General features: G+C 38.1%; 1 protein-coding gene across 2 annotated transcripts in view; it reads right to left on the bottom strand.

Annotated features, from left to right (window-relative positions):
• LOC126356007 (D-glucuronyl C5-epimerase B) overlaps positions 1-27,809 on the bottom strand; it is a 386,275-nt gene that overhangs the window by 20,180 nt on the left and 338,286 nt on the right. For both annotated transcript variants that reach the window (XM_050006652.1, XM_050006651.1), the window contains exon 8: positions 24,240-24,427. In XM_050006652.1, coding sequence (XP_049862609.1) covers positions 24,240-24,427 — 188 coding nt within the window. The remainder of the gene's footprint in view (positions 1-24,239; positions 24,428-27,809) is intronic.

Consider the following 27,809-nt stretch of genomic DNA (forward strand, 5'->3'; position numbering starts at 1 on the left):
CACTCTGGTGTCTGCCACTATTTCTTACTAACCCAGTGATGTGACAGGATATACCACTCTGTTATTTAGTGCAATGAAGCTCTCCTTTATGTGCTAAATGGGCTGTAATGGGCTGAAGGATCTTTGTAACCACGTGGCACTGATTGGACAGCTTTATTGCTAAATTGGATTCACCACAGAGATAAAATTTTATGATTGCATGCTGTTTTTGTTTAGTCACAACCTTTCTTTCTCTCTTTTATTTACATTTTCTTTGAATTGAGCCAATACAGTGATGGCTTTTACAAACATCAGTATGACAATAATGAGACTTAGAAAATATGTTTTCTATTGCAATTGTTGCATCTTATATCTATTTTATACATTTATTACGTTACAGCCAATATGCTACTGGTCCATGTTACAATCCCTGTCTCAAAATTCATTGAATGAAGGTAAACATTTTTTCTATCTGAAAAGATTTGAATTTTGTATGAAAATCATTCCTCATAAGAGAATTTGGTAGTTTGTTAAACTTAATCAAGCCACTGATGTGTGGCCTTCAATCTGATGTATTTAATGTTGTTCTTTTCCAGAAATTTTTAAAATTTCATCCAGCTGTTGTGATCATGTAAATCACTGCACTTGATGCCGTCTGTTGATTGACTCATTAAAAATGTAACTGATTTAAATATGTACAGAGAATATGTTGTTAGGTGTTGGTGCTGCACAAACACTTAACAACATGAAATTCTACAACCTATCAACCTATCCCATGTATAAGTCTTACTAACACACTATTGTCAATGTCTGGCTAGGAGCTATGTTTGCAAGCTGTCTAAGGAGATATGTGGCACTGCCGACCTTTGCGCATACAAAATTCGTATATCAAGACACAAAGGAATTAAAGACATAAGCTGCCTATAGGCATTGATTTACATTAATGGGACAAGTTGAAAATTTAGGCCGGACCTTGATTTGAACTTGGGCCTCCTGCTTACTAGGCAGATTCTCTGACCACTACACCATCCAGACACATCAGTCACCACAACTGCATGCACTACTGTAGCATGCCTCCTGTCAGACCCAAATTCTCAACTTATACCACACACTACAGATGTAGTGCTCCTGCTCTTAGCCTCACTATTTGCAGCATCTCGCAGATTCCCATAAGAGTTCGAGCTTGGTGTTCATCTGCACTGAAGGGATCATAGGCCATAATCACCATAATTGTATAAAAATTGTGTCCTTTTTTTCCCCTCCAAAGATGCCCGAGAAAGCAGACACCACATATAAAATACATGTAGTTTGTCCACCACAAATATTTAACAACTTACACACTCAAGAATACAGCTCCCAGTTTCTGTTGTTGAGGTGTTGCATACATTATTTACTTTGTTGTCGTTAGGACTGCCCATTTCAAATGTCAGTAATTGAGATTTGGTGACATTCACCTTGAAATCGTAACAACTGAAGTATTTTGTAACTTCTGTTACAGCACTAGTAGTGAAAGATTCTGGCTCCTTACATTTCCTACTATAGAATAATATTGAGGTGTCACTTTCACAGATTACTATATGGGATTTAACGAATTGTGCAGTGTCTTTGAGATGTAGGAGGAAGAGAAACGACCAAAGATTGAGCCCTGAGTAACCTTGTGTTGTTGTTTCAGTGATGGATTGAAATTTCATAATTTTATTATCTAGTTTGTATGACAGTTTAGTGCACTGTTTGTAATTCAACCGGTATGTAAATAGAAAGTTCATGGATGGTCATGAATACAATAGGACTTTAGTCTTTTTTTAGAAATATCTCTGTTTTACCATGTTGAATCTTTTTGTCAGATCGAAAAAGTATTCCTGCACTCTGCATTCTCTGCTTTAACAGATAGTAAATTTTTTAAAAGAACTGTGTAACTTTCTAGTTGTACTTAGCTCTTTTCTGAAGCCACAACCTACAAGCACTTTGTGTTTTGTGAAAAGGACACTTAGCTAGGATAGGATAATAAATTTTAATATCTTACTAAAGATGGAAGTTATGATTTTAGTCTGTAGATGGAGACATGGACATGCTCCTGCTCCTGCTCCTGCTCCTCCTTTTAAACCCTAGTTTCACCACACTCATTTTTAGAACAGCTGGATACATTTTCTCTAATGCTGCATTTAATCAGGTAAATAAGAGGTTCTGAGATTCCCTTTAAGCACACCTTAGTAATTTCACTTGATATGCCATCCTATCTGGGTGAAAAATTTTTCTTTAGCAAGTGTACTGCCTTATATGGCACCTGCTCAGCCAATTCCACAAATTCAAACTCAGTACACTGAATGAGGTGACATAGGGTCTCTCCCTGCGTATAATGTGTGTTCACTGGTCGACAGAAATGAAGTAGTTATTAAAAATATTACATACAGTATTTGCAATTTTTTTATAATGTTTCCATCATGTTTTATGCTGCTGAATGGTTCCATGTTCATCTTCTTGCGACTCTTATGGTGTATCTCAATTAGCTCCCACGATGCTTTGCTTATGTTGTCAGACTGTTCTGTAGGTCTGCTGTTAATCTGATCAGATTAGATTAGATTAGTACTTGTTCCATAGATCATGAATATGACACTTCATAATGATGTGGAACGTGTCAGGTTAATAAAAGGTGTCTATACAAGATATTGCACTACACAAAATATTACACGACATTTTTTTTTATTTTTATTTTTTATTTATTTATTTTTTGGTTGGGGTAGGGAAATTACCCACTTACTATATCCAAAAATTCATCTAATGAGTACGAGGAGTTGCAATTCAGGAATTCTTTTAATTTCCTTTTAAATGTTACATGGCTATCTGTCAAACGTTTGATGCTATTAGGTAAATGACCAAAGATTTTTGTGGCACCATAATTTACCCCTTCTTACTTTTGAATCTGTTCGGATTGTTAATAACAAATTTCAAAACTGAAAAACAGTGAAGATCCCAAGCTCTTTAACACTTTCGCTGCGGCATCGGTGCAGGCGCGCAACTCTCCAGTGCGGCCCAGCAACGTGCGAGTGTGGGCCGGTAACACTCTGAAAGGGCAGGTACTGTCATGAAACAGATTCGAAAGCTATGCTTCCACGCTATCATCACTCTGCAATTCTTCTGCAGCCTCTAAATGATAATCTCAGTGGTATGCCTCGACCTCACTACACAGAAAATTACTGTCGTCTAGTACACTAAGTAACTGTTCCTCTGTCAATTTAACACTTTTTCTGCTCCTTTTCACATTGGAAGATCCAGGTGTCTGTTCATTAGTCCCCATTACAATATATACGTTCGATAACTGACCACACAAAGGTGTACACGCTTTTATGCTAGCTTAGCCGCTGCAACTAGGCTGCATAATTCGACAGTCAGTGCGGACGCTTATAAGCATCAGCCTCACTGGCTCGTGGCTTGTTGTGACGCTTCTAAGCGACAGACACAGCGAAAGTGTTAAATAAGTGTTTGCAGGATGATCTTGGATGAGCTCCAGCAATTATTCTGATTACATGCTTTTGTGCAATGAACACACTTTTACTCAATGATGAGTTACCCCAGAATATGATGCCATACAAAAGCGGCGATTGAAAATAGGCGTGTTAAGCTAATTTACTGAGATGTATATCGCCAAAATTTGCAATGACCGTAATAGCATAAGTAGCTTAACTCAAACGTTTCAGCAGATCTTCAGTGCATTTTTTCCAGTTCAACTCCTCATCAATGTATACACCTAGATATTTTGAATATTCTACCTTAGCTATTGATTTCTGATCGAAGTCTATATTTATTAATGGTGTCATTCCATTTACTGTGTGACACTGTATATACTGCGTTTTGTCAAAGTTTAAGGAGAGCCCATTTGCACAGAACCACTTAACGATTTTCTGAAAAACATCGTTTACAAATTTATCAGTTAATTCTTGACTGTTTGGTGTGATAGCTATACTTGTATCATTAGCCAAAAATACCAGCTTTGCATCTTCATGAATATAGACTGGCAAGTCATTAATATATATGAATAAGAGCAGAGGACCCAAGACCGAACCTTGTGGTACCCCATTCTTGATTGTTTCCCAGTTTGAGAAATCAGCAGTTTTTTGAAATATTATGTGAAATGCTTATTTAAACTTTCTGCACTCTTCCAGTTGGGTATGATTGAATTCCATAAGTTAGCAATTTCAATTTTAAAAGTTTTCTTTGTCTGATTGTGTTTCCTCAAAAACCTGCAGAGTAGCAGCTTCATGAAGCAAGTTTACATCATGTATACTCTGCTTGAGTCTAAGCAGATTTCTTGGGAGCTTTAGTCTAGGATAATGTCCATACTGACAGCGTGTAATTACTGTCTCGTCTCTGACTGGACAGCAATAGTAATAATGACTGAACAGGGTTGAGTAGAACTCATTCCATTTATCATCAGACCCTATCACCAGTGATACTTCCATCCATAAACCAATATAAATAACAGTGCACTATTTGGGATTATTAATTTTTTAGAAATTTGTTACTAATTAGTAACTATTAGAAATTTATGTAGTATTTGTCATTGAACCCACATCATAAAAATGAATGTCTGGTAGTTTCTAAGATTTCTTGAGAATGGATATGGTGACTGTTGAAACGATTACTTATCAGGTTACAAACAAAACAAATTTTAATATTAATGGAGTTATTTGGATATTGTGTTCAAATGACCTCAGAAGAATTTTTGCATTTACAGCAAATCCCTTAAAACTGTATTTATCAAGTAACATTTTGTCTTGCTACGACATGCTTTGTAACATATTTGTTTCCTATTATTATTGAGAGTACAGAAATATGACCATTTTCTGTAGAAAGCTCACACATCTGGAGAAAGTTCAAACAAGTTCCCAAAGCTCACGTATTAAAAACTAAATCATCTTCATACGCAACTGGCATTTTATTATAATCTTATCAATGAATTAGAGCCTGTCATTTGCTTAACCAAAAACTAAGCCTGTACTATATTTTTCAGTTCATATTCTCAAACTGTCTATCTGTACCCGTTATCACATTCTTGGTTCATGTCGAGATTCATCAACTGTGTGATCAAAAACTCTATATTTTTACATTTTGGGAAATTAACAGCTGGATTTCTCTACATTTACAGCCATTTGCTAGTCATAGCAACAGGTTGATGTCTTGTCAACATCTGGCTGAATATTACAATTGTTACCAGAAAAGATTTCACCACAGCAAAGATTTCCTCAGAGATAATCATGTCACTGAGAAAAAGTGAGACAGTGTAACTAATACTAACTGGCATGTCGTTTATTAATAATACAAACAATTGTAGCCCTATCACACTTACTCTAGCACAATCTGTTCTTGCTCAAGTGCCAGTCCAATGGCAGCCAGACGCCAAGGGTTAGTGGTGGGCAGCAAAGGGTGAATAGCTGTAATGGCTGATACGTGGCAGTCATGCAGCTGGATCAAAGCCTATGTGATCACACTGCCATGGCCAAATGCTTACAGGCAAGGGTGAAGTGGCTTGCGCAAAATGCAGAAAGTGGGCAATGACACTGCCTGGTGGATAGATTATCCTAGCTATGTCTACCCACAAACGAGCTGATGGATGGGTGCTGATGACTGCCAGTGCCCCATGGAGGATAGTGTAACAGCTCTAGGACACCTACTTCATTGGCATTAGTGGATGGCACAATGCAAAACAGTGCTATGTTCTACCCATCAAACACTGCAAACATTGTTAGCCATAAAAATAACAGAATGGAAATGCAATAATGTGATGCATTTTCTTGACTTGTCTAGCATATGTACTGTTACACTTGGGCTTGATATGAGCTGGATTTCCTGGGGAAAGAAAACCAGCTGGAAATGCTGCTGTAAGAGGGGCTACTGTATCACTTTTTGTTTTTATACAAACATTCAATCACATTTCACCATAAAATTATCTAGACGAAAACTTGCAGTCTGCTGGATCGCAACACTGGTTGATGACTTTTCCACATACGGAAGTAAAGCTACTTAAGTTAAGCGAGTTCATTATTCTTAAGTCCAAACTCCATATATACCAGGTGATGAAAAAGTCAGTATAAATTTGAAAACTGAATAAATAACAGAATAATGTAGATAGAGAGGTACAGACTGACACACAGGCTCGGAATGACTTGGGGTTTTATTAAAACCAAAAAAATACAAAGTTCAAAAATTGTCCGACAGATGGCGCTTCATCTGATCAGAATAGCAATAATTAGTATAACAAAGTAAGAAAAAGCAATGTTCTTTACAGAAAATGCTCAGTATGTCCACAATCATTCCTCAACAATAGCTTGCTCTCTCTCTCTCTCCTTTTTTTTGCGGCCCGCCACGGATTCCTTTCCTGTGCTAACATCTTCGTCTCAGAGTAGCACTTGCAACGTACGTCCTCAATTATTTGCTTGACGTATTCCAATCTCTGTCTTCCTCTACAGTTTTTGCCCTCTACAGCTCCCTCTAGTACCATGGAAGTCATTCCCTCATATCTTAGCAGATGTCCTATCATCCTGTCCCTTCTCCATATCAGTGTTTTCCACATATTCCTTTCCTCTTCGATTCTGCGTAGAACCTCCTCATTCCTTACCTTATCAGTCCACCAAATTTTCAACATTCGTCTATAGCACCACATCTCAAATGCTTCGATTCTCTTCTGTTCCGGTTTTCCCACAGTCCATGTTTCACTACCATACAATGCTGTACTCCAGATGTACATCCTCAGAAATTTCTTCCTCAAATTAAGGCCGGTATTTGATATTAGTAGACTTCTCTTGGCCAGAAATTCCTTTTTTGCCATAGCGAGTCTGCTTTTGATGTCCTCCATTCCCTGTTGGTTGTTGTACATATTGTATATGATCCGTCTCTCCCTATAGCTTACCCCTACTTTTTTCAGAATCTTGAACAGCTTGCACCATTTCATATTATCGAACACTTTTTCCAGGTCGACAAAGCCTATGAACATGTCTTTGATTTTTCTTTAGCCTTGCTTCCATTATTAGCCGTAATGTCAGAATTGGCTCTCTCGTGCCTTTACTTTTCCTAAAGCCAAACTGATCGTCACCTAGCGCATTCTCAATTTTCTTTTCCATTCTTCTGTTGACAAAAGCAGCTGTGGCGAGAATGATTTCGAAGTTCGAAGTCACGGGTTGTTTAGACAATAGACCCCGTATTGGCTGCCTGAGCACAAAGCGTAATGCTGCTGAGACAGGTCAGGAAGAAATGGAGACTGTAGCAGGTTTGTCTATGCATGGGGAAGTCAGTGCTCATGCAGTCGCACATCGCACCGCCATTCCATACACTACTGTTTGGTTGGCACTTAGGCGTACCCTCCAATGGTATCCGTACAAAATCCATCAGCATCATGAACTGTTACCTGGCGATTTAGTGAAGCGGAGGGTATTTGCAGTGTGGGCGTTTCAAAAGATGACAGAAGATGATGATTGGTTGAGTAACATGTTGTGGACAGACGAAGCTCATTTCACGCTCCGAGGGTCAGTCAACGCCCACAACTGGAAAATAGCTGTAGTCTAGGAATAATGTTGTGAACAGCACTGTAAAGCATGTCCGGAGATATGGTGAGGCATTGGCGTCGGATGTTGTCTTTCAGCATACCTAGAGATGTCAGTCGATCGATACACTTATGACTTCAGGTAACCCCAAAGCCAATAATCGCACGGACTGAGGTCTGGGGACCTCGGAGGCCAAGCATGAATGTGGCGGCTGAGCACACTATCATCACCAAGTGACGCGCGCAAGAGATCTTTCATGCATCTAGGAATACGGGGTGGAGCGCCATCCTGCATAAACATCCTACGTTCCAGCAGGTGTTTATCGGCCAGGCTGGGGATGATATGATTCTGTAATAATCGGCGTACCTCTCACCTGTCACGATAGCAGTTACAAAACCAGAATCACGCATTTCCACAAAGAAAAAAGGCCCAATAACGGTAGATGTGGTAAATCCAACCCATACCGTAACTTTCTCGTCATGCAATGGAGCTTCCACGGCAGTTCTAGGATTATTGGTAGCCTAAATTTTCCACAACTCTTCCTAAACCAATAGTCTGATTTCAACCACAGTTGGTACATATCCCCCTTACTGTCAAGGCAACAATCACTGTGGGCTATTATAGTTCAGGAGATATGATGTCAAACAATGAAATGTGTGAAAAACTACCACAACATGCATGATGTTTAAATTTATTACTTCCGTGTTACTAACTGTATTTGTGATAAGTTTCACAGACAGGGACCCTCATATGCTGCTAAATTCACCCACAACATTATATCACAGTACCATACATGGTTCAGGAGGTATGAAAACCAACACTGAGATGCTTGAAAAAATGTCGCATCATGAATGAAGTTTTAATGCATTTATTGTTTATCACCAGCACACTCCAATAGTTGCATTAACTTTAGGAACTTTCTGATACCTGGCAGCACCTTTGACATTTTCCAACTGCAAAGTGCAAATGGCTGCAAGTGAAAACAACAGTTGTTTATGGAGCTATGAAGAAGTGTTGCCATAGAGCATAGAGATGTTTTCAAAATCGCATTGTCGACATGTGAAGCAGCTGCACCCAGCACCCAGGAAGTGTCCAGGATACTGTTCTTATACATTTGTAAATTATGCCTATTTCTTTGTATGACTGTTTCTTAATTTCAGAGGTGTTTTCATGAATATATACATTGGAAATTTTTTCAATATTATGCTACAAATGAGTCATTTTTGTTTCTGTTTCTACCAGAAAACTGGCAAAATGAATATCAAGGTAGTGATGGTTTTCTAAGCTACTTAGTTTAGAAAGCAAAGTACATTAGATGTTAACAAGCCTCAATCAAACCTGGCAGCAGATTATTACCTTTTAGGTGGGACATAAATTATACTGAAATTCAACATGTTGACAGTAACAACTAAAATGAGTCTATTGTTCTAAGAAACAATGTTAAATGGTTCATACAGCATGATCTTGTTACCTCATTTGTAGTCCATCCACATCATTGAATTCTAAATAAAGAAAATTCTACTCAGATGAGAACAACAACATAACTCATCATCAACTATTATTATTATTATTATTATTATTTACATTTTATGGCCTTCATTGGGACCACTCTATCCAACTTTATACAAAGAATTTTCCAGTTTCCGTCAGCCCAGTACTTCTTCATTCTCTCGGATCTTATCCTTTCTTCATTCGAAATCACCCTTCCTTTTGTCTGTTTGATGATTCTCGTTTGCAGTCTGGTTTGTTTGTCTATGAGTTTCCTGGTTTGGTCAGTTTTGTTTCTTAGGTCTTCCACTGTAATCTGTAGCTCATCCATATCTTCTTTGATTTCTGTAGTCCACTTAATGTTGTACTTACTATTCCACAATTTTTGTATTATTCTCCTGATGATCCTGTTCTCTGGTGTTCTGATTAAATGTCCAAAATATGACTGTACTCATTACCGGTTCTATTTCCTTTTAGACTGTTTCATTTGTAGCTACTCTCCAGTGTACATCTTTCTGGTACGATTTGTTGATCCATGTTCTGATGATTCTTCTCTCTATTTTGAGTATTTTGTCTACTTGTGCAGTGCTAGTGGTTTTGAAGATGGTTTCACTTGTGTATGTTATTTCTGGTTGAGTGACTGTTTTGTAGTGTTTTAATTTTGTTGCTATTGACAGGCTCTTTTTGGTGTAGGTGTTCTTGAGGATATATCATCAACAATAATAAGTTTGAGGGTAAAAAAAAAAAACTGTATGGGAAGACAGAGACAAATACGCCCAAAAAATAGATGCAAGTGCTACTGTGAAATGAAGAGGTTAGCACAGGACAGGCATGGTATGCAGAACAAAAATCTCTAAGTCAGAAAAAAGGAGATGGATGCATTTGCAGGTGTTTCAAACCTGATGGAAGTCTACTTGAACAAAAGACTACATAATTTATGTAGACTTTTTTTATAATTCTGTAACACTGAAAAAACTTGTTGTCTACTAATAAAACCTATGTTTATGAAACAATGCATAACAACCGAAATAAAATCAGTAATCCAAAATTATCAGTTACCATATAACTAAAGAGACACCCGAAGCTGTGGAAAAGAAATGCCAAGTAGTTTGCAATTTTGCTGTCATTAACCCAGATCAGTATCAGATTGAGAAGTAGTTTTACGACTCACAATATGTATTATTCATTGAGAAATCTCATACGAAAAAAGAAAAAAAATGCATTATTTTGTAATCAGTGACTGGACATTTACTGACAAAATCCAGTATGAAACACATCTAATGATCAAACATTCATTTCACATCACATCTGCACAATTTTGTGGCTTCTGTAAAAGATCACAGCAATAATCTGGCATGTATGAATAACTAACTTTGCAACGTGTGTACAGAGGAATAGTGTGCCTGTTCACTATTTTAAAAGTACAATTATATGTGCTTATTTATGGAATATAGTTCAGTGGCTTTGATTTGGATTGTGGAATAACTGTTATTCAGACACCCTCCATACATGTTCACAGATGTTCCCATTTGTTGCAACACTGCAAATGCTGTGCTGGGACTGATCATCCCATTTTCACCATTTACAAAATTGCAAAGTTTCTCTGAAACCTAAAACAGTAATGGATTACAACAACTGCATGCTGGGTATCCATTAGTCTCATCAAATGCTTACCTACTTCAACTCTCAAAAAATAAAATAAAAAAAATGTTGAGAGAAGTCTGATTTAGAAGTTACAGGAGCACAGGGTGTTCAAAACACTCCATATCCCTCCTGACTTCGTACATTTGAAGAAATAAATAGTTGTTCTATTGGTATCTCTGGCTTGCAGCTGCGGAAAAAAAATGTTACCAGCATTGTATTGTTTTGTTTCAGTTTCAGTAGTCCACTGTTTCAGTTGAGAAGCCTTGGCTGATGTGAGCGTACAGTTATACTATTGAGGATGTCTGTGAATGAATTGTCTGACAGTGACATGAAGCAGCGAGTTGCAGCCTGCCATGTTTTGTTGGCATGATTTCCAAATGCTGTGTCTCACTCAAAGACGTTGTTTTCTGATCCCTGTGCTACATATTACTGTCCATGCAGGAGGAATGTGCTTTACTGTACACAACAGTTGGAAATGAAACCTGCCTCTTGTTATTGTATGGGTCAGGATGTTATCATGATATCTGTTCAAACCATGTTTACTTGAAGAGAGTGTGAATGGAAACTCCTGTCTGGATGTGCTGCATATGTGGTTAATACCTCACGCTGAAGATACGGCAATCTTGGATCATGTATGGTTACAGCAGCACAGAGCTCCAGCACACTTTGCTATTTGTGTTCTTGCAATCATGTATCAGTAATTTAGAGCCAGCTAGAATGTATTTGGTTTGGCTGGCTGGTTAATTTGGAGCAGGGTGGTAGGGGGGTAAACAGAGGTCAGTGGTACAATGATTCAAATTGGTAGAAACTAATGGAGGAATATCAACAACACCACAGTGCAACCAAAAGGAAAGGAAAACAGGCAAATAATGAGTCAGGAGGAACTTTGGAGGGGCAGGAAGAATAAAGAACAAGGCGGGGTGGCGGAAGGGAGTAGCGAGAGCATGGGAGCATGGGGCACTCCAGAGGCACTACCCATGACAGGACATCACAAATGCTGTGGACTCATCCAGATCCCCATATCATACCATGACCATGACAATGGAGACAACACCACGGGAAAAAGACACAAGAATACAGGGAAGGATGGGGCAAAACCTGGCCTGCACAAAGGCAAGGCCAAATTCCTTCCAAACTAAAACAAACACTAACTGGGAGACTACATCCGTAATGAAATTCAGGTACTTACACCTGGGAGGACGAACCACTTTCAGGAAGAAAACACAAGATGGGTGTAAACATGTGATGATTGTCTGCTAACACCTGAGAATGCAATCATCATCCGCTTACAATCATGACATGGAGTGTGGGAAAGCATATTTAGTGTGAAGGGCCAAAAGGAGGGGAAGTGTAACAAAATTTGGACTGCCATGAGCGAGTTCACGCAACTACAAAAGGGGAAGAAGGCACCTCATTACAGAGTAAAAAACCGTGGGATCAACCTGGTATGGCTGGCAAAAGGACGGCAGAGGATGGTAGATTCCCACTGCAAGAGGCAGATGGAAGAACGCCGTATGGTAGAAATCTCCTTCATTGTACGAAATTTAATGGACATGGGGCAGCCCCCAAGAGTTGACCAACAATTGGGCAAAATGAATTTAATGTAAAGTGGCAAAACTTGTCCCCAAGCAGGTCACAGAAAAGGGGAGGAGAGGAGGGGGAGGTGCAAATGTACAAACAATACCAAGGCATGGATGATGAGTAATATATTTTTTCTCAGAGAGTTTGACACCAAAATGGGGAGTGCTGCAAGAAAAGTGCTGCTGTTTGTGGATAGATGTGCGGCACATCCACCAGACGTAACCTTTCTGAGAAATGTGAAAGTAATTTTCCTGCCACCCAACTGCACTAGCCATCTGCAACCTTTGAACTTGGGAATAATACACACCCTTAAGGTTAAATACAGGACAGTCCTTGTAAAAAAAGCCTTGAATTTGACGGACCAAAGAAACCCAGCAGAGCTCACAACTGAAGCTGCATATTTTACAGGCAATGAATTTAATTATGTATTCGTGGAGGGGAGTCAGTGCTGAAACTATTAAAAACTGTTTCACAAAAGTGGATTCTGTGAGAATGAGAATTCAGTTCCGGTGAAAGATGTTGCAAGGGATTTGCAAGAGTTTCAGTAATTAATATGCAGTGATTCTAAATGATTAATGGAAAATCTCATATAAAGATGTGAAACAAATACTAACAGAGAGAGAGGGGCTGGCCAGTACTTACCTCAGCTCAGTACTGCCGATAGATACACAAAAAACAGAACCGAAAATTTACATTCCTAGCTTTCGGAACAAATGTTTCTTCACCAGGGAGGAGACAACCAAGCCTCCATCCTTGCTACCCTCCCTGTTTTCCTTCCCTGTTGCTTCTTAACCTGGGTTGTGAGTAACTGAATCCACTTTCCCTTCTTCCCTTTCTTTCCCCTCTCTCCTCCTTGATGAAGGAACATTTGTTCCGAAAGCTAGGAATGTAAATTTTCGGTTCTGTTTTTTGTGTATCTATCGGCTGTACTGAGCTGAGGTAAGTACTGGTCAGCCCCTCTATCTCTTTGTTAGTATTAGGCAGTGATTCTGACACTTTTGAGGTCTTTGTGGCTGTAGATGACAACATGACAACCACAGAAGTACAAAGTATTCAGGAGCTGACTGCAGAGAGAAGCTTGGAGAATAATAGTGGTAGTGAAAGTGACAGTGACAAGTAAGATGACCCTGTGCCCCCTATACTAAGGCAGCTGAAGCCTTTGAAACATTCAGGAGATATATGATAGCCAATAGACTTGAAGACAGAACGAGCAAGAAATGATTGCCACAGAGTCTAGGAGAAATAGAAAACAAACATGATTGCTTGAATATTTTAAAAAATCATAGGTATGTGATTTTTGGATTGCATAGGTTCCTAGAGTTTTGTGCAAATTTAAGTTCCATTCATAATTTAATTATTAAAGTAATTTTTTTGTAACTAATTCTTTTTTAATCTGTACCACTTGCTGTGTTTTTATGTAATATGTTGAGTATATCATAAACAAAATTTGGCTCATATTCTATAGCTGGGTCAACTGAAGAACGAGATACCACCTGTAAGCTTTGGACAATGATGTCATACCTTAAGAATCTATTATAATTTTTTTTACAGTGGAAACTGATCCATTTACTTTCACCCATCCACCTACCGGACCCCCATGTTTTAATTACAAAAAACTAATCATTTGATACATTGATCATTTGCAATGAATATCATTTTACGGTGTTGTGAAAATTTAAAATGTCATCTATGGCACTATTTGTCAAAGCTGATTAGTGGTACCCCCCTCTTCAGTAATGCCCTATAATAATTATTCGGAAGCCTTCCTCTTTATAGTGTTTTCCTCTATACAGTGTTCAGAAATTGTGGTCCCTTGAAAAACATTATATAGAGGTTTCACTGTATGTTAAACTGCTTGAAGAAGGGCTGTACTTTTAGTTCACTGCTCCCTTGACCAAATATTATTGTTCTGACTACTCTCAATATCATCACACTGGGACTTTGGCAGTCTGCAGTGTCAATCAAACCAACAGAGAGATTGCAGTCACAATTGTAAGGTCAACACATACGAAAGCTGAAGTGGAATATATTAAAAACATTACATTTTGCTTCTTAAAACATAATAATGGCATTCACAGGTCTATTGCGTCCAATTAGTTCATGGTTTCTGTATAGTGGAAGCAAATACAATGCCACTGCAATGCCTCAGAATAGAGGGAATATTTTGGACCAAGGTGTGTAGTCTGTTACAGCAATGTGAACAAGATTTGAGCCATCCCACAATGTGCAACACTGCATGGCCCAGTACTCACCATCTGTGGAAAACTCAGTGAGTAAGTATGACTCTTTCATAGTCACTGGTTCCAGCACTGCCAAGTCCCTGCAGTCAATTATTGCGGGTACACTGTTCTACTCAAGTTTGTTTGGTAGGCAAATTCTTATTCCCTCAAATACCAGCATCAATTTTACCTGATTATATTTCCCATATCCTTCCCAAAACACTTATGTGTAAACTATTACTATTACACCAGATCATTAAAATAATCACTGTGCAGTTAATACACTTTAACATAATAATGTAATAATTGGTCATCACAATTTACTACTCCAGCATTGTTCGCAAACAATGGCAATATTCATATTTGATTGTATCATCATTTGAAAAAGTAATAGGCTATTCTCCAATGTTAAAAATATGGTTCATATTGTTGTTATCCTGATTAATTATAACATTTAAATGCCATTTAAAGTCAATACACTCACAGTATATCTATTATTTTTACATAATTAAAACTTAAAAATCATTAAATATCAAGATCTGTTATGGGATCAAACCGTTCTGTTACCAGCTGATGCTCTGGAGACGTTACAGACTAGGAGTACGACAAAACTATAGAAGTATTAAAGGAGCATTAGCTAAAGTTACAAGGTTTTTATGTACTTTACTGCAAACAGTTTAGCTATTAATGATGGAAAATCCAATTACAACTTTAAAGTAACAACAGAAACAAATTTTGTAAATGGTGATGGAAGCCTTGTGAAAGTTGATGCGTTATGCTCCTCCCATTTTAGAGCGGCGATGTGTGCAACAAGGGACATTCTTTTCCCTGTTTCCTGCAACATCATTGAACTCGCTCAAAACTAAGGAACTGTGGAACTTTTGCATGACTAGGTTGTCTATAATCAGTCTTGAGCTGCAACTCAAAACATAACAACATTATTCTTGGCCAAACTTAGTGCCGATTTTCTTTATAGAAGATATTCAGCAGATATTATGCACTGAGCAAGAGTTTGGAGACGCAACAGATATGCATCCGACTGCACATTAAGAGGCCACATGTTTGATTCCTGGAAGGGTAATATGTTTTTAAAAGTTTTACAATAAATACGAAAACAGCATTAGCAAGAACTGAGTGTAGTAGTTGTTGGAATTGTGGGATTTATTGTTCATAGCTTCACATTAGTCTCAGTCTGAGAAATGGATGAAACTAGGATAAATGCATTTACTTTGTGAACAAACAATTCACTTTTTTGGAAAGCAGTCCTAACAGTGAAGATATAAGCCCACAGTACATCAAAGTGTAGGACGATGAGTTTATATGTAAAGATATACAACATGCAGGTGACACGAACAAAAGTAGTAAAAAGCATATGAAGCAGACTTACTTCATCATTATGTAAGATGATGAAACTGCAAAAGTTTAAACAATAAGGAATCTAGTGGACAGTGCAAAGATAAAAACATTGTTTCTAATAATGTAGAAAGTGTGTGGTCAGATAAACTGGAAATATTTTTCCGAATGCGACCCGTGAACAGCGATTGCAAATGAAGTGCATGTAAACAGCAAGGAAAACACAATAATATTCTGTTTCTGATCTGTGTGGTGAAGTTTTGTAATTGTGATTTGGTTTTCATATCAGAGGACTGTAAAAAGTAAGTTAAAAGATTTTTTTGGTTAATTCAAACCAGCAATCAACAGATATTACCTCATAAAATTCAACAGTCTATCACTCTAAAACTGTCCTAGTAAATAATTCAGATGTAGGTAGGTATAACAACAACAACTTTCACCAGGAGTTTAATTTCACTGAACAATACCATCCTTTGTTACAACAGTGGGAAAGCTAATCGTGGACATAAGTTAATGTTAACTTCACAGCGTAACACACTTTTAATTGAGGTAGTGAAATTGCGCGTTGATGCGGTGGCAATTTGCTGGTACAAGTGCAACCACATTTTACCCATCTTCTCATTCTCTGGAACACTACAAAAACTTTCCAGGTTTTTTTTATAGGTGTATTTGTACAGTACGAATACAGTATAACACATTTTCTGAAATGTAAATTTCAAACCCAGTCATCACTGAAAATTAGCATTACAACATTAGGAGGAGTGAGCTCGCCAGTGATGTTACAGGCATCACATGACTCAAATGGAGCGTTTTAGCGGGCTTTCAAATTAATTGAATTTCATTTTCATTTTTTATAAGAATACTGAAATTGAAGAGGAAAAAAAAAAAGCATGCTAGGAACATAAAATGGCATATTTAATCATTTAAGACAATTTCCGGAAAACAGTCGAATTCCTTATTATACCAAACTTTTCCCCTAACCAGAAAGTATTATAATGATAACACAGGGAAGATTTGGACTCCCTCTGAATAAAATACTTCACTTCAAAAAACTGTAAAATCTGGTGAGAAAATGCTTATTCAAAAGATCATACTATGTTATGAAACTTACTGTAACTATGAAATCCAAAACACTATAATATTGTTGAATAATTGTCAGTCATTCATAAAAAAATTGTAATGCTGAAAATTCTTTATAAATCCAATGAGTAGGTTAGAATTGTAGGTTTTAGCTTCTCCTTCCTAGGTGCTACACTCCAATTTCAATTTTTCATCTTTCATTGTTCCTTCTAACATGCCTCCTGCATCTTGTTTCTCTCACTCCCCCCCCCCCCCCCCCCCCCCACAACCTCCACCTGCCTCCTCCATCCCCTTCCAGGACCACTGTTTTCTTTTCCTTACATTTGTGGAAAATTTTCATTAAAAAAAAATCTGCTGCACATTTGTCTTTCTATTCTATTCTGTTCTATTCTATTCTATTCTATTCCTCCCCCTTCTTCATCATCTTCTTCTTGTAAAGGGAACACTAACGCTTGATTTACTCACATTGAACAAATATGGAAGCGTAACACTTCTGAATCCCTAGAGCGGACACAATTGATGTCCTATAACAGCATGGTAAAGGATGGAGATAAACAAGACAGAGTTAAATTGAGTAATATGGTCCACGTGACCCGGCAAGGACATGGCAATAAAGTTTAATAATAAAATATCCAGGGGTGGCTCATTCTAAAGTGCCAGCAGGGCCCAGCCCCACCTAAAATTTTGTGATGTATTTTTTTCAGTTCTATATCAAACAGTTTGAGTATGACACAACTTTCACATAGTACGACTGGCAGAAACTCTATGTAATCAGGTCCAGTTCTTTCTGTTGTAAGTGCAGAGGTGAACCAGTTTTTCTTTCCCCATCCAAAGCCGAGAGCCAGGGGTAGCTGGCCCATAGCCCCATACTCCCTCCACAATCCTGGCTCACAATCTTAGCGATGTGACGATTAACTTTCCCTTCTGCACCTTCCTTCTCACCACAGCATAACTGTGGGCCAGCAAGCAAGGATCCCAGTGGATATGCAACAACACGTGTACCCCTCATTCCCCGCACCCAAGCCACGACCGCCCTTACTCCCATCGACACCTCCAGATCTGGAAACTGCAGTTGCAGTGACATGACCAAGCTGCTTCCCTTTCTCCACATTAGCCCTCACTCTAGTGCAGCTTAGGGCCAACTCAAGTAGACCTGATGGACAGATCACCCCACCCGTACCCCACTTTCCCCTTCACTGCCCAGCCGCATTCCCACTCTCCTCCCTTTGGCAACCTGTTCACAAGTCTTCACGATGTTTGGGGCCAGCCACCTCTGGCCTGCAGCCCCTAAAAGTAGTTTCTGTCATGTGCCTTACTCAGGGTGTATACGTGGACAAGGAAAAAAAATTCCCACATTTCCCGGTTAAAAATACATGTTCTCCCAGCTGACAGTATGCTTTCTCATATCAATCATTTGAATGGTTATTGTTTTATACATGGGCATGCAATTTCTCGGCACTTTAGAAAACGAAACTCAGGGCAAAAAGACATGTTTTGGAAATATCTTTGATTTGCAGCAACATGTACGCTGCGTATTTTCGTATTAAGAAAATATACATTGGAATTCCACCAAACACTGCATGTTACTTTCCGAATCATTGAAATCAAAATTTCGATGCACTTTTGTAAGCCGTTCATAGCTCACGTCACGTGATCTCGGCAGCCGATGACAGTAAATATTCAGAGCATTGGACACGTGATGTAGTCAGTCAACAGCAACATCACAGTTAATTAGCACGAACACACAAACAGTGAAAGTTAATAGTTTAAATTAATATACATAGTTTTGCTACAAAAAAGCAAAGCTTTCACACATAATATTGCTCTCAAGCTGCAAGAGAAGCTAAGCTTTCGCATATAATGTTGATCTTTTTTGCACGTGTTACACTTTAAGACATATCACAGAAACGTGTCAGTAAAATTTTTAATAATGACATAGATGTCTGATCTTCAGGGTTCGAAATTCTTCTAAATGGCTCGTCATCAAAGAGTTGATTTTTAAATGAGAGTCAAATTCATGGTACATTCTTTCACATAGTTCATCTTAAGCAAAAGGATATTCACTTTGAAAGTAACATTGTTCAAACCACTATTCGCAATATTTTCCCCACAACCTGTTAGAAATAGGTTCGTTTCAGCATTTGCCAGAGGGCGCAGATAACAGGCGACACCTCACTTGGGTAGCTATCACGACGTAGGAAGCCTGTTTGAACATACGTATAAAACATTGAAAGATCATACATTATGTCATAAAAGAAACAAGACATCAGAGGATACTGCAAGAGCATCGGAATTTCATGAATCATATTAAAATGTGCGCATTTAAAGTGCATACTTAAAGTGCACATTTGAATGTCCCGATTCCCAATGAAGTAGACCTCGACCTGATATTAAGCTTTTCAATGTGGTTTTCGGGTTGTAAATTTTCTTGAAGCACCAGTACTGTATTATGTCATGTTTGGTTCTTTATTATGGCATAATGCCATACGTGCTAGAAAATGAAAACGTGCACTTGAAATGCAGAGAACAGCTGAAACTAGCCAGTACTGTGGAATTAAATATTTCATTTCAAATACATTGACTGCCTCTGCGGAAAGGGTTAACAAAAGTTGAATTTCTTTAGCAAACAGATAAAAATAACTTCAATGTTCCGCAAGGTGATTAATGCTCGTCTGTCAGAGAGTTGGAAATAAAATAAAATATAAAACTAATGACATATTTTAGCATACCATAATTATATGAATGTGTTTTAATTCACTTGATAGCTCCTGGCCACAGATATCCGTTTTGTATTCATTTGATGCGAGAGTAAATGAAGGGGAAACAGCAAAATCACTAAATTTAAACACAGGTCATGTGGAGACTACCCACTACAACTCAGACTGCTCTGCGCATCAACCCCGGATCTGCGACATTTGCGAACCGGATTAATACTTAAAAAAAAATAATAATAAAAAATATCGAATTTTCAAAATTTGTTCCTCTTGTAGCATACATCTTTCTGAAAAGTCTGAAACATGAAACATATGTATTCGAGGAAATGTAAGACATATTATTTGGTCTTAAGTATGCCAAAGTGCAGTGCCATGCCTCTTCATAAAGCATTTTTCTATTGCACGTCCAAACTATATCCAGGAGAGTAGAAATTGAAATGTCCTATGGTGCTTCTCCTGCTCCCAGTCGGCCAGTTTGACAGCCTGCAACTCTTTAAAAAAATCTCGCAATTAATAGCGGATGTGATTATATGTAATCGAGAGAAGAAGAACTCTTCAGAAAATCTGAACTCTTTATTGCCTATTAGTTAATAACTAAATATAGGATATATAAAACTAATACTGACAACAGATAAGCAAGAAATTACACATTTCTTCAAACCTTAGCTCCTAGCATTTTTTCTCTCTAATCTTGCTACAGCTTTACATGGCGTGCTTTCCTTTCTGCAAAAGAATCTATTACCTCATCAAAGTTCGTCAAACGTTTTGCTACACAAAAAATCGAAATGTCGTTATCTAATACTGAAAAAGCTGTTAATACAAATAATACCCAAGACTGGTGTGGTTTCTCTATCTGATTAAGTCTATTTTGTCACTGACTGCTAGATAAAACAAAATAGGCCTTTCTAATATGGCACCAATTTTATAACACACCAAATAAACGATATCGTTTTGACACAAATGGCCACTTTTATAACACGTCAGAATATAATCCACCAAGTACCAATATCAAATCCCTATTAGGCCTACTACAAGTAAAAAGCTTTATGTTAGGAAACAGTTTCAGATTTCGTTCATACGCACCAGCTTGTCAAGCATGAGATCGAAAAGTAGCATTACGAATTTTTTATATACATTTGGAATCGTCTTATTCTTTCATAATTTGTTTGATGTCCCTGTTTCTTCTCCTTCCTCGTTCTAGCAATCTTGTCATCACCAATTCTGTAGCTATTGCTGCCATTGTCAAAATTTGTTCGCCAATTAACTTCACTAACCTTGCCAGAATGACAGGTTTAGTTATACCGCGATTATTTTCCAGTTAGGCGTTATTATGTGCTCGAACAACACGTTTTCCACGTTACTTCCAGAATAGAACTTACATGGCTGGTGACCGGGGACTGTACTACTGGTCCTTACTAGTGTAGCGATCTGGTCAAACATTTTGCGTCAAAATTTTATTTTCTTGGATACACCGCGAAGATAATACGTACTCTTTCTTACCTATTATTCCTGTCAGTCGTTTATTCCCATTCTGGTAGTCTGAATCTATGGATTTCACTAGTAATTATAACAATGCTGATCATTCGCAAACCCAATCAACCACATAATTAGACAGTGATTGGCATTCATCCATTCGGCTTTACTCCGCTCAGCTCATACAGTCGTGTCCCCTTTTGTCTACGGAAAGTTTATTTCTAGATGCGACAAGGATTCTCCTGACAGAGACATCACGTACACTATGCATACATTCAAAAGTCAACTTCAATAGGTTATTTTTTATTTTCTAACTTACATGATGCAATTGGACATTTATTTTGGTAGCTATTCTGCTACACAGTCTACAACTTCTCATGGTTTTGATGTTGTGGTGCTTTCTCATATCTTGTTGGCGAAGTGAATAGGCTGATTTTTTGACCTTTGCTTGCTCGACACTGCACTTTCTCTGATTTTTCAAAACATAGGACAGAGTTTTCACCACCATTACATGTGGTATTCATTTGAAATGAATACTCTGCCTATGTTTTGCAGAGGCAGAGAATGTGCAGTGTCAGGCAACCATAGGTCACGGAATCGTCAACAACATATGAAAAAGCACCACAATATCAAAAGTATGGGGAGTTGTAGACTGTGTAGCATAATAGTTACCAAAATAAATGTCCAATAGCGAACACAAAATAACCCACTGAAGATATCACAAAAAGTGCTGAAACATATATGAGTGAAACACAACAGAAAAAAAGGCATCTTGCACAAGGTGGAATTCCTTGTCCTATCAACGAAAAGATTTCTTGAGGTCTCAACTCGATGGAAAGGAGAAGGGAACTTTCTGCAACACGTGGTTGTGAAAGAAGTCTTGGTTAACATTGAGTGAAGAGAAACAAAAATTATTTCATTTCTACTGTGTTATTTGGTGGTGAAGGATTGTAGAAAACAGTCAGTGGTAATGATGTAAAGCATTTAAGTGAATGACTTAAGGAAGATGAAGAAAGTGGATTACATTTAGAAAATGATTGTAAATACAAAATGATTGGCAAAATTAACATTGCTGCTCAGTCTGACTTGGTTTGTAAAATGTTAATCCTGAAACATAACATATTAGTTATGAAGCATAAACATACATTAAACAGAATAGCAGAGTGCTTAATGTTTTGTGGAATTTGTGAATTGGCACTAAGGGCTCACAATGAAAAATGGAAGTCAGCAAACTATGGCAAATGCCTAGATTTGTTGCCTCGTCTAAGATCTTAGGCAGTTCAAGTACCTTCTGTGTGTAAATATATGTCACACATCACACACAATGAACTTTTAGACTGTATATATCAAGAGGTGGTTAAAGACATTAATGTTGCCACTTTTGTTTCTGAGCAGGCAGAAGAAACAAGAGACATTAAGTGCAGAAGATAGTTCATTATCATATTATGATACATTAAGCAGAAGAAAACTCTTGAAAGATTCCTTTCTTTTGAATACGTTAATGACAGGACATCACGTGGGCTTAGTGAGGTTCTAAAAAAGTCTGGAATCTTTCATTATTCTAGAAAAATCATTGCTCAGGCACACATGGTGCCCTAATAATGAGTGGCACTTGTGGTGTACATAATCTGATAATTTCCCACATGTTACATACATTCATTGTTATATACACCAAATGAATTTGGTTATTCAGAATACTTATAGTAAACATCGAGGAAAAAGATTCTTGAGATGATATTACAGTAAGAGAAGCATTTGCTATACAAAATGTACCTCACATTCCATATTTTTTGTTCCTTCTACATTTTTTCAATGAGATTATGAAACATATTGGTATTTTGCATAACACAGTTCAGATGCACAGTGCAAATGCCATTACTATATTCAAATAATTATGCCACTTTGAGTCAGTAGTTTCTGAAATATGAGAGAATAGTTAAAGGTATCAAGTTTCTGAAGATGAATGTTTTTCTCCTTCAAGAAAATGTTCCAAATATAGCACTGAACTTGCTCTGACAACAGATGCCAAAGAAGTGTGAGACACTGTGACCAATCATCTGAAAGGAAGATTCCAAAACTCTCATGTATTCATACTTTCGAAATTATTGATCAAAAACAGTTTGTTTCTTTCACAGAACATTTCCAAGCCACTTTAGTCAATACTTCTTCATTAAATTACAGACCCTTTATTTGCCATGATAAACTGAAAAATGAACTGTCAGCAATTTATCACGAAGATACGCTTAAAGATATTATTGTGAACTGTTCATCTTTCTTGTGGAAAATTCCTTCGAAGAATCATTTACTGAAGTGCACAAAACACTGCAAATTGCCTTACTGCACCTGTTTCAACATCAGAAACAGAGAGCAGTTTCTGTATTTAAAAGAAAAAATAAAACCTCCCTCACAAACAGTATGGATCAGGAAAGGCTAAACTTACTGGCTGTTTATTCCATTCATAAGGAGTAAATGAGTAAAATTCCAAACAATAGAGTAATTGAGTCAAAAGAACAGGCATGCACAACTACTACATAAGTAACTTTACGAAATAGAAACCTCATTAGTTAATGTGTGACTTGGGTAAAATACGTGTGAAACCACTCCTACTCAAGGTTTTCCAAGAGTTTGTGCCCGCAACCATAAGGCAAACGCCTTACAATATTTGCTCTCCAGAGCATTCTCAATCGAGAAAAATTACTTGCTGCCTCTCACAGTTACACGATTTTTCTTTTTATACCACAATCAGACTACAGAAACACAACTAGAGTAGTATAAACATTAGTCCAGAAACTTTGCACTCCACAGTAGTAAGCTCTATGAAAAAACTTTCTGAGTGGTTCACAAAAAACAAACTAATTACAAATACTGAAAAAGCTGTGTGTGTCGATTTTCATTTAATTCCTTCGACTAATGAAATGTCTATTCCAGCACAATTAAAAAATGATCCCCTAGAAAATGTAAGTGTCACAAAAATTTTGGTCCTATGGGTTCAGCAAGACTTAAAGTGGGATACACATACAAAATACTTGTCTAGAAAACTATCATCTGTGTGCTACGACCTAAGAATTTTAAAGGTTACCACAAACAAAACAACAGAAATGTAGTATCATATCCCAAAATCATCCAGAATATTTGTGAAGTGTACAAAAATCACAGTTCAAATAAACACTTACCAGCCTGGTTCAAGATCTAACATTCCAGACGACAGCCTCCTGCGTACAGCATTAGGCCAACCACCTGTATTTGAGTCTTGGTGGTTAACAAGCCACCGGGCAGCATCATAAAACTGAGCAATGTGTTGACTGGATGATAGAGTTATATTATCCACACACCCAGTTCCATGAAATGTCAAAGCTACAACCTACAACAGAACAAACACGAAACTACTACTACAAATTGCACACTTCAGTAGCATGACATTACCATTTCCTTTGTGTTATTAACCACCACCAAAACAGGAACCTATGCATTTGTTATAAAAGAAACAAGAGTGCTCATTGTTAAGGAACAATCTGTCATAGCCTGTACATGTGAAACTGTTTTTTTGACTTTGGAAGCAAAAACAATCACTTCAAAAAAAGTGGACGAGTTGTTTACTACAGACCAGTCCGTGAGATGTAAAATAAATTCTATGTATAAAGCCACAAATTTATGTAATTACTGAACATGTTTATCATTAGTGGTAGTTATCTTCAAACTGAACTCCTTTGGGTCTATAGGTCTGCCTTAATTCCCTCCAATGCTCAAAACATTTCTCCACCTACAAGGTGTACAATTTTGCTTCGGCCATTTTTCCCCTACATTTGATTTGAGGCCTTAATGACACAAATTGGTTACACATGAATCATTCAAAGTATTTTCCATCGCTGGCCACTACTTTCTCCCACCTTTTGGGCTGTGTACGAATCCCGCGTCAAAATTTTTCTTTCATCTTTTGAAGCGATCCATGAATCGATCCAATTTGTGAAATTTTCACGAGATTGAAAGTGCTGGTCAGCCAGGTCATGCACAACTATTCACAAACACACAAACGCCGTTCAATGTCTCTTGGCTTCAATTCACATGGGACCCCAAGTTCCTTCTTTCTGACTCATGCCCATAGCCTTGAGATGTTTTGAAATGGCTTGCTGTGTCACTCCCACTAGTCATGCCAATTCTTCTCGAGTTCAAAAAAGTCTTTACTCAACAATGTCTCCAATTCTGCATCTTCGAAAGCAGTCTCTCTTCCACCACTATAGCAGTCTACGGCATTAAAATCACCGTTACTGAAGTGTTGAAACCACTCACAGCTCATTCTTTCACTAATAGCATCCTTACCATATGTACTTGAGAGCATTTGATGAGACTCAGCAGCTGTTTTCTTCATATTGAAACAAAACAGTAACACGTCCCGCAAATGATGAGAATTAGGCTCATGAACTGACATTTTCAATCAAGAACACCTTTATGATGCATACGCAAATTTATTAATGTTTGAATGAGGTTATGTTGACCGAGGTCCGCAATCTGTTTCTTTTGACTGCTACATACCAATGTCACCACCTATCGGCAAATGGCTGAAGCAAAGTTGTACACCTTGTAGCATTCTACAGCAAAGAGCCAAAGAAACTGGTACACCCAACTAATATTGTATGTCTGAAGTAGTGCTGGAGGGAATTCACACCATGAATCCTGCAATGCTGTCCATAAATCTGTAAGAGTATGAGGGGATGGAGATCTATTCTGAACAGTACTTGCAAGGCATCCCAGATATGCTCAATAATGTTCATGTCTGGGGAGTTTCGCAGCCAGTGGAAGTGTTTAAACTCAGAAGAGTGTTCCTGGGCAAATCTGAACGTTTGCAGAGTCACATTGTACTGCTGGAATTGCCCCAGTCTGTTGGAATGCATAATGGACATGAACGGATCAGGGGATCAGACAGGATGCTTAAGTACGTGTCACCTGTGAGAGTCGTACTAGACATACCAGGGGTCCCATATCACTCCAAACTGCATGCCCATCAAATCATTACAGAGCCTCCACCAGCTTGGAAAGTCCCCTGCTGACGTGCAGGGTCATGGATTCATGAGGTGATTGTCTCCATACCTGTACACATCCATCCACTCAATACAATTTGAAACAAGATTCATCTGACCAGGCAACACATTTTCAGTCATCAACAGTCCAATGTCTATGTAGATGGGCCCAGGTGAGGTGTAAAGCTTTGGGTCATGCAGTCATCAAAGATACACAACTGGGTCTTCGGCTCTGAAAGCCCAGAAGCCCAACATTTGATGTTTTACCGGATTCCTGATATTCGCAGTTGACTCGTGAAATGGCCGTATGGGAAAATCCCCATTCATCACTGCTCTGTCGCATCACTCATGCGCCAACTATAATACCACGTTCAAACTCACTTAAATCTTGATAACTTGCCATTGCAGCGGCAGTAACCTATCAACAACTGCGCCAGACACTTGTTGTCATATATAGCCGTTGCCAACCGCAGTGCTGTATTGTGCCTGTTTACGTATCATTGTATTTGAATATGCAAGCCTCTACCAATTTCTTTGGCACTTCAATGTAAAAGGTTGTGCAAGAGCTCTGCTTTTTACCTTCCAGGAAAAAAAAGCAATAAACTCTTTGTCCACTGAAAACTGAGCTGATCCATTCTAAACAAACTTGTCACAGCCAAAGCACACAGTCCAAAAAGTCCAAGTCAGAAAGCAACTGCATGTCTATAAACTTCGGCAAATAGTTCCTTAGTAATTTAAGCATTTTACTGAGTGGAGGTCATCATCATCATCACCATCACCATCACCACCATCACCACCACCACCACCACCACCACCACCACCATTTATGCAATGCTGCTAAAAATAATAGGTGAAACAAGTTCATAGCTTTGGCTATTCCACGTATTCATTTAAGTTCTTTTGTTTGCTTTCTGAACTACAACTGAAGCAATCAGTTTCAAAATTCCCACCTTCCAAACTCAGAATACACTGCAAGGTGAGTAGCAGTTACAGATAGAATGTGCAACTTGTCGCCAATACAGTGCTGTATAAAAAGTATTTGGAAAGGCTTCAGAAAAATAGATTTATTTGAAATATTGTTGCTATCCCTTAAAATTCTTCAAAGTACAGCCCTTGAACATCAACTCACTTTCGCCAGCAGCTTTTCCATGACTATAAAGATACCAGGTAGGCAAATTCTGGAAGATTCAGGTATGCATGCAAGCTTCTTTGGATGGCACTTAGGGTCCCTAGGTGGTGTCCTCTGAGGGAGGACTTTACTTTTGGGAATAGTAAATAGTCTGCTGGTGATCAGTTGGGACTATAAAGGGATTGAAGAATCATCACAATGTAATGTCACTATTGTCAGGTAGTCTCTGACCTTGAAGCAGGTGTGGTTGGGTACATTGTCATGATGCAAATTCCAATACAGGGTGATAACTAGCCTCACCTGGTTGACCTTCCTCTTCAGTCTTCTTAGTATTTCAAAGCAAAAAGCACCATTCACTGTCTACCCCCCCCCCCCCCCCCCCCCCCCAGGCACAAATTTGTAGTGGACCACTCTCTAGGCACTGAAGAAAATTTTTAGCTTGTCTTTCACTCTGGATCTGCTCATTCAATCATTTATGGACAAGGTGATGCTACAGTGTCACTTGGAACCTTGCTGCTTTATTTCCAGGTCATAATCGAATTCCCACATTTCATCTTCCACGATTATGTTATCCACGAAGCCAAGGTCTTCTACAAAGC

This window comes from Schistocerca gregaria, chromosome 3, assembly GCF_023897955.1.
Source record: "Schistocerca gregaria isolate iqSchGreg1 chromosome 3, iqSchGreg1.2, whole genome shotgun sequence".
NCBI lineage: Eukaryota > Metazoa > Arthropoda > Insecta > Orthoptera > Acrididae > Schistocerca > Schistocerca gregaria.